Source organism: Colobus angolensis, unplaced genomic scaffold, assembly GCF_000951035.1.
Source record: "Colobus angolensis palliatus isolate OR3802 unplaced genomic scaffold, Cang.pa_1.0 Scaffold25, whole genome shotgun sequence".
NCBI lineage: Eukaryota > Metazoa > Chordata > Mammalia > Primates > Cercopithecidae > Colobus > Colobus angolensis.
In genome coordinates, this window is record NW_012115710.1 from 3,624,876 (window position 1) to 3,633,286 (window position 8,411).

At 56.5% G+C, this 8,411-nt stretch overlaps 1 protein-coding gene across 1 annotated transcript in view; it reads left to right on the plus strand.

Annotated features, from left to right (window-relative positions):
• Window positions 1-3,830, plus strand: part of LOC105514743 (napsin-A-like) — a 15,589-nt gene extending 11,759 nt beyond the window's left edge. The window contains exons 3-10 of the mRNA XM_011946320.1: window positions 4-131; window positions 205-328; window positions 517-635; window positions 947-1,149; window positions 2,453-2,575; window positions 2,668-2,812; window positions 3,227-3,325; window positions 3,529-3,830. Of these exons, the coding sequence (XP_011801710.1) occupies window positions 4-131; window positions 205-328; window positions 517-635; window positions 947-1,149; window positions 2,453-2,575; window positions 2,668-2,812; window positions 3,227-3,325; window positions 3,529-3,756 (1,169 nt within the window). The 3' untranslated portion in view covers window positions 3,757-3,830. The remainder of the gene's footprint in view (window positions 1-3; window positions 132-204; window positions 329-516; window positions 636-946; window positions 1,150-2,452; window positions 2,576-2,667; window positions 2,813-3,226; window positions 3,326-3,528) is intronic.
• The last annotated feature ends 4,581 nt before the right edge of the window (window positions 3,831-8,411 follow it).

Sequence of the window (8,411 nt, forward strand, 5' to 3'; positions counted from 1 at the left end):
GAGTCCAACATGAACACAGGACTCTGAACCTGAGGGGATGGAGAGAACCAGCAGAGGTCCCCAAGTTGGGGGCCCCATCCCCTGGGGACAAGCTCATCTTTGCACCTCTCCCTCTCTCGAAGTACATGGAAGTGAGTCACAGCCCCACACAGCCCTCACCCCTGCGCCTTTGAACCAAACTCATTTACTCTCTTTTGCTATCAGGTCCGGTATTTTGGAAAAATTGAGCAGGGAACGCCTCCACAAAACTTCACTGTCGTCTTTGACACTGGCTTCTGCAATCTCCTGGTCCCGTGCAGGAGATGCCATTTCTTCAGTGCACCCTGCTGTGAGCTTCTATGAGGGAGAACAAGTTTGAATGGGGGTGAAGGGAGAAGGCGGGGCTGGACCTCAGCTTCCCACAGGTTTTTGAGGAACTCTTCTTTTCTGACACCCTCAAAGGTCAGAAGGTTAAAGGGGCAGAAGGCATTCGAAAAGCTCCCCTCCCAAAGTGACCCTCTCTGACTTCTGACCTAGGGTTATACCACCACTTCAATCCCAATGCCTTCAGCTCCTTCCAGCCCAACGGGACCAAGTTTGCCACTCAATGCGGAACTGGGCGGGTAGATGGAATCCTGAGTAAGGACAAGCTGACTGTGAGTGGCCTTTGACTCCAGGAAGCCTCGAGCCTGGGAGAACCCTGTTGTCTAAGATCATCTGGCTTAGGGGGGTGCTTGAGGTGGAGGGGCTTCCCGAGCCAATGGATGGGGCTTCTCAAGGAGGCGGAGGGGCTCCTGGGTGAAGGGATAGGAATTCTGTCAAGTCCAGAGGCAAAGTTTGCTAAGCAGTCGGGGGCTTGGGTCCAGATGTCCCCAGACCTGGGATTAATGCTTTGGTTTGGGAGACTTCAGGACAGGTGGTTATTGTCCTCCCAAAAGTAACTGGTCACATCTCAATCTACCCCTAGACTGGTGGAATCAAGCTTGCATCAGTGATTTTCAGGGAAGCTCCGGGGGAACGCAGCCTGGTCTTCACTGCTTCCCACCCGGATGGGATATTGGGCCTCAGTTTTCCCATTCAGGATGTGGAAGGAGTTCGGCCCCCGCTGGATGATGTACTGGTGGAGCAGCGGCTACTGGATAAGCCTGTCTTTTCCTTTTACCTCAACAGGTACTAGGGAGGATGCACCTATCTATGACTCCTATTCCCCAGAAGGAAGTGAGGCCCTCCTTCAGGAAGTCTCTTACTCCATAAAAGAAGTCCCAGTTCAGGCATGGTGGCTCATGCCTGTAATCCCAGCACTTAGGGAGGCCAAGGCAGATTGATCACCTGAAGTTAGGAGTTCCAGATCAGATTGGCTAACATGGCAAAACCCTGTCTCTACTAAAAATATAAAAATTAGCTGGGTATGGTGGCACATGCCTGTAATCCCAGCTACTTGAGAGGCTGAGGCAGGAGAATTGCTTGTATCGGGGAGGTGGAGGTTGCAGTAAGCCGAGATTGCACCACTGCTCTCCAGTCTGGGTGACAGAGAGAGATTTTGTCTAAAAAGAAAAAAAAAAAAAAAAATCCCAACCTTCATTCAGGAAGTAGTCACCTACCTAACAGAAGAAACACCTCAATGCTATTCTTAAGTCCCAGAGCTTAAGTGACAAGATACTAAAGAAACTCATCATCAGTTCAACATGTGTTCAGTTTCACTAGGAAATTCTATGCCACACCCAACCAAATAGGAATCTTCTCTTCACCATAAAGCTCAAATCCCATTTGATAACACGGACCAGAAGTCAGGAAATGCCTGACTGAATTCATAAAGCCCCACCCACCTGGTAGGAAGGTCAATCTTATGCTCAGAAGTCCCACCCACCATCTGAGAAGTCTTCATTTTCCCTCCCAGGGCCCATCACACACAGTCCAGTGTCCACTCAATTACCCTGACATCCAACCCACTCAAGAAGTTCCACCCTGGATCTCTTGGTAGATCCCACTCACCTACCTCTTCCAGGAAGTTTCCAGCCCCATTCCCATCACTCTCAGCCAGCTCAGGAGGTCTAACACCTTTCTAGATACCACAACAGGCAATTCAGAAAGTCTCTGCACCTTCCCAGGAAGCCACCTCACTCCTGCACAAGTCACACCTTCGAGCCAATTCTGGGACTCCACTGGTCTGCTTGGTTACTATGATATTCAGCTCAGGAATTTTCCCCAAAAGCTCTACCTTCTACGGAAACGAAGAGGTCTCCTCTCCACTTCAGGAAGTACCAATCATCCTAAAGTCCTAACTTCCATCCAGAAAAGCGCCATTTCCCTTCATTTCTTGTTTCCAGTCCCAACATCTAGGCCCTGTCTGCATTCCACTGCCCCAGTTATAACCCTAAAAATGACCCAAGTGTCAGGAAGTCTCATCCCTGGCCATTCCTAGGGCTGGCGGGGGAGGGCCGGTGACACTGACCTCTACACTCTGCTCCTGCAGGGACTCTGAAGTGGCTGATGGAGGAGAGTTGGTCCTGGGGGGCTCAGACCCGGCACAGTACATCCCACCCCTCACCTTCGTGCCAGTCACAGTCCCCGACTCCTGGCAGATCCACATGGAGCGGTGAGGGACTTGGTCTCCTGAGTCTGGAGCTGGAGGCTGGGGGACTGCACTCCTAGGTCCCTGCCTCTGATGACTGCCTCCTTCCCCCTCAGTGTGACGGTGGGCTCAGGGCTGACTCTCTGTGCCAGGGGCTGTGCTGCCATCCTGCATGCAGGCACACCCGTCATCATAGGACCCACTGAGGAGATCCGGGCCCTGCATGAAGCCATTGGGGGAATCCCCTTGAAGGATGGGGAGGTGAGGTCCCAGTCTCTGGTGGGTGTGTCCTGGGGAAGATGATGGCAATTCGATGGCGAACACTGGGGCCTGAGGATGGGAAGCAGGTAGCTAGAGCATATCCAGGACAGAGGGGACTGGGATTCTTAAGTGACATGCTGGAGAGTGGTGGGAGGATGCAAAGATACTTCCCAAGTGTCTATGCTAAGTGGCTCAGTGGATGGTGAAGTAGGGGTGGGAGTGGGGGGGGGGGAGATGATAATGCAGTTTTGTTTGGGGCTAGATGAGAGAAGCCTAGGCAACAGGGCTGTCCACACAGGACGCTGAATACCCAGGTGCTCAATATGAACATTACCCCATGGCACTGGGGAGCCACGGTCGGGATTTGAGCAGAGCAGGAATCTCCCATCTTCACTTGTTCCCCTTCTCCCCCAGTACACCATCCGGTGCTCAGAAATCCCAAAGCTCCCCGCAGTCTCACTCCTCATTGAGGGGGTCTGGTTTCATCTCACGGCCCAGGATTACGTTATCCAGGTAGGTGTCCATCACAATGACGCCACAGTGATGTAATATGACTGGAGTTGGGAGGGTGGAGCTGGGAGTTAGACATCACTAGGGCTGGAAGGGGCCACAGAAACATTTCTTGTCCCCGGGGCTGGGGGCAGAGAGCACGGACTCCCAGGAAAATGGTGGTTCCAGCCGCCTGGACACCCAGTTGCCGTCTTGTCGCCTTGCAGTTTGCTGAGGGTGACGACTGCTTGTCCGGCTTCCGGGGCTTGGACAACATTTCGCCTCCAGTACCTGTGTGGGTCCTCGGCGACGTTTTCTTGCGGGCGTATGTGGCCGTCTTCGACTACGGGGACATGAAGAGCGGCGCACGAGTGGGCCTGGCGCGCGCTCGCCCTCGCTCTTGCCAAGCGGACCTGGGAAGGTGCGAGACCACGCAGGCGCAGTACGGCGTGTGACGCCCAGGTGATGCGCATGCGCAACGGGTAGCAGAGCTAAAGCTACTCAGTAAAAACCCAGTATTTCCCTTGAACGAACCTGCCTAGGTTGCTTCTTTTCAGAACGTACTTTTTGAAGAGAAAACTTTGTGCATGGACCCACGGAGTTGAGGAAGAGAGGGAAGCGAAGGGTATCACTCCTTTTCTCCAGGGAGCATACTTGTGAGGAGTCTTGTACTACGAGTCCCACGAAGCCCCTCGCCTACGCTGCCTTTCGTCAAAGGCTCCCGGCTCCGTGGAGCATCACGGTCGTTGTAGTCCACGCCGTGGTCACGCCCTGACGGGGGCGGGCGCAGCCATAACATGCGTGGGAGGCGACAGGTCGCGACGGCAGCGACAGGTGGCAGTGGGGGGGGGTGACTGTAATTGGTAAGGGTTTATCAGTTCCTGTTCTAAGGGGCGGGGATAACGTTCCCTCGGACCTCATCTCGTTTCTCCTCTCTCCCTTGGGATTCCAGGACCCCAGGGTCCGCCATAAAGGCGGAGCTTGAAGCCCCTGGGTTGGGGGAGCGGTGCTGCCCCTCCTCTGGCGGTGATGTCACTGCCCCCTCCGCAGCCTCTTGCTGCCCAGAGCTGCCGGAGCTGGGTCACCCCTCCCCCCATCTCGAGCCCCGGATTCCCCCATCCCCGTCTCGCCTCGACTTGGGGTGAGTACGGGGGAGGGGGCGAAGGTCCAGGGTCCGGGGGCGGTAAGACAGCCTGAATCCTAGTGTTGGAGACGGGGGACTTGGGATCCAAGGACCCAAAGATTATAGCGGAGAGATTTCCCCTCGACTCTGAGCTTTTGGGGGCCAAGGTACTTGGAGCGTTATAGGGAACGAAGGATTGTAGGCAGAGAGTGCTCACATTTTCAGCTTTGGTGTCCGGAGACCAAGGCTCCGAATGGAACCGGGTGGGAATGAGGGCAGAGGAACAAGGAAGGGGTCCTAGAAGTCAGGGAGGGGAAGACTCTTCCCCAATTCCAGGGCCTGGGGTAATGGGGAAAGGAGGGTTGTCAGGGGACGCCGAGGATGACAGAGATGGGAGTTGCAGCTTTCAGGAATTGTCTGCCTTGAGTGCCTGGAAGGGATGGACTGGGAGGAGCAGGGGTGGGGAAAGGAACTGAAGACGTAGACAGACGTTGGCCTCTCCCCTCCCGGTGTCCCTAGTCAAGAGTCGAGTCTACTTCCCCTGGTCTGTGAACGTAGCTGAGTGTCCAGTATTTGGAGCCCTCATGAGGCTTCCAGAAGCCCCCTCCTCTTTAATGGGTGGGTGGAGACTCCAGGCTCACAAATCCTCCCATAGATCCTGGTGGGGTCTGTGGAGGGCCATGAGGGAGTGCTGGCATCCAAGTTTCCCAGGGCCTGATGTAGTGTGGACCAGCCTGCTACTCTCGGCCTGCTGCCTCTTCCCCTCCCATGGCCTCTAATCCTGAGTCGCATCGCACATTCCTCCTTATTCCAACCCCCTTTTCCCACAGTCCCCACCTTCTCCCACACTTCTGACCTCCGCAAAAAAACAAAACAAAACGCTAATTTGGTCACTTAATACCATGTCTGGCTGCTGTCAAAAGCAGAAGAGAAAAGCAGGGTTGAGGGGAGAGTGTGGAGGAGGATGGCTGACCGAGGTCCTTACCTAGCCCATAGTGCCCACCCAGCCCTCGCTCCTGCCTCCACCACCCCACCCCCAACTGCCCAGGAGCCTCATCCAGCCCCAGCCCAGTCCCTCACCTCAGGATTCGCTGCTTCTGCCTGGGGGTGCACCAGAATTCGGGGAAGGGGTAGGAAGTACCTATGTCTTTTCTCTGCCGTCTTGGATTCCATCAGAAGCTGAAGGACATGATGGATTGGGTGCAATGGAGAGCCCTGGGTCTGGGGAGTGAGGGCAACGACCTTCCTGGACTGCAGGACAGGCCCCACTTCTGCAACTCTCTCTGCAGTGACGCAGTCCCAGCCAGGACGGGGGTTAGAGAGGGTGATGGTGGGTCTGAGAGAAAGGAACGGAGACCCAGAGAGAAAGGGACAGGGTCCCCAGGAAGTGGAGACAGACCTAGAAAGAGAGAGACCCAGAAGAAGGTGAAACATAGGAGGAATAGAGATCCAGGGAGGGGACAGAGGGAAAGTGAAGAGGCAGAAACTTAGAGGGAGAGAGAGAAGGACAGAGAGTCAGCAAGAGAAAGAGCAGAGACAGAGGAGGGAAAGAGACGGAAGAGGGGGAAATACACCAGAGATGGGGAGAATGGGGAGGGGAAAGAGGTTGTCAGAGAGAAAGGAGGAGACAGATTCAGATGAAAAGGCAGAGACCCAGAGAGGAGGCAGGACAGAGCGGGTTGGGGAGAGGGAGTAGAGGACAAGGAAACAAGACCCAGGGAGTGGGATACAGAGCCCCAGACAGAGAGGCACACTCCTGATAAAACGGTACAGAGACTAAGAGAAAGAGACTCCGGGGAGCTGGGGTGGGGGGCGGGGACTGAGACACCGAGGAGGAGAGGCTGAGGCCTAGAGAGATGAGGAGTCAAGACACAGAAGGAGGGGGACGGAATCAGAGACCCAGGAGGGCAGATTTACAAACTGAGACCCAGGAGGGCCGGAGACTCAGACGGGTGGTAACAGAGACGGCGGCACAAATACTCAAGAAGGGAGAAAAATAGACGCCAAGAAACCCAGAAACGGGAGCGAGGGGTGGGATGGGGTAGGGAGGCGATACGAACCAGCCGCCGCACCTGCAGCAGGAGGCGGCGGGCCAGAAACTGTGCGGCCCGAGGGCGCCCGCAGCCCCCTGACCCGACCCCTTCGGTCCCGCAGGAGCCGCCTCCTCCCTCCGCAGCCCCAGCTGCAGCCGCTGGCCCCGCACCAGCCCCCTGAGCCGGCGATCTGCCTCCGGGAGCCTAGGACCGCCCAGGGGGCGGGGACGGCCCGCTCCGAGGCGGTCCCCTTTTTCTGGCCCCGCCCCTCATCATTCTTCCCCAGGACCTGACCTCTCAGACTCCTGGCCCACCCCATTTTTTATTGGTCCTGCCTATTGCCTCAGTCTTGACGGTGCTTCCTGGAGCTTTGGCCTGTTCCCTCTCCCGTCTTCTCTGCCTCCTTGCGTGTCCCCTCCTCACCAGTCCTCATCTACCGCTGGTCCTCCAATCTGCAGTCCGCCGCGGTGTAGCCTTCGTTAGAAGTTCTCGCCCCGCCCTTTGAAGACCCTGTGGCCGTTAGGCAGTGCCCTCTCCCAGGTCCTCCGATCCCCAAGACTCCCCGTTCCAGGTGCCTCCTCTCCATCCAGCCCAGTAGCTTTGTACTCTTCGTAGTCTCATTGTTCCCCTGGGACCCACCTCTACCATTCCTCTGCCCTCCCTTAGCCCTGCCCTGCCCTCTCCTACCCTGGTTGCTTTCAAGCCCCTCACAGCCCCACTCCTCCCTTAGTCGCTACTTCCTACCGCCCATTCAAGACTTTTTTTCCCTTTTTTTTTTTTTTTTGACACAGAGTCTCGCTCTGTCGCCCAGGCTGGAGTGCAGTGGTGCAATCTCGACTCACTGCAACCTCTGCTTCCCAGGTTCAAGCGATTCTCCTGCCTCAACCTCCCGAGTAGCTGGGACTACAGGCACCCACCGCTACGCCCGACTAATTTTTGCATTTTTAGTAGAGGCGGGGTTCCACCATTTTGGCCAGGTTGGTCTCGAACTCCTGACCTCAAATGATCCACCCACCTCAGCCTCGCAAAGTGCTGGGATTACAGGCGTGAGCCACTGCGCCCCGCCTCAAGACGTTTTCTATTGTCGACCCCACTCACCTTCCTCAGTACCACTCATCCATCCGGACACTCATTCTCCGAGCCCAGTCCCGACTAACCAAGCCCACCTGGAGCCTCAGCCCCGCCCCCTCTTTACTCGCCCCCTCCCTTGGGCCTATCCAGGTCCTCTCGGGTTTCCAGGCTTCTCAAGTCTCCACGCTTTCACACGGAGTCTGAGTCTCTGTTCCCCTCCCCGTGTCCCCTTTCAGTCCAGTCTGTTCCCCTTGAGCGGGAAAGTCCTCCATCTCTAGTTCCCGCCCCAGTGCAGTCTCAGCTGGACTGTTTCTGCTTTCTGCGGCCCTGTCTCTTGCAAGCAATGCTCCTCCTCACCAGGTCCTGCCTAACAGTGTTTTAGGTGAGGGCGTGCGATCTCTTGTTTCTCTCCGCCCCTTCCTCAGCCCAATCAGGACAGCCTCTCTCATGGTGGCCCCGCCCCTCCAGGCCAGTCGGGCATCTTTAAATAGCTTGGACGTATCCCCTCCTCCGTCTACCCCGCCCGCACTTTTTTCAGTTCAATCAGGTCTCTCTGTCATATCTAGCCCCGCCTTCCCCTAGCTCCCAGTGCATCCGAACACAATCAGTAGTAACCGGTCCCGCCTCCTTTGACCCCCCGCCCCGCCCCTCCGCCCTGCTCTCTAAGAAAGAGCCAATCGCTGTGTCTCATTGGCGACCCGGCCTCGTCCAGCTGGGTCACGTTAGAGTGCCCGCCCCACTTCTCCCGTCCACAGCCCCGCCCCACCTCCCCCAGGCCAATCAGTTTGGTTTCTCTCCCCTAAGCCACGCCCCGTCACCTCGCTCCTCCTCCCACCCAATCCCGTCAGTCTATCCCTCTGCGTCCCCGCCCCCTGCGTCCCCG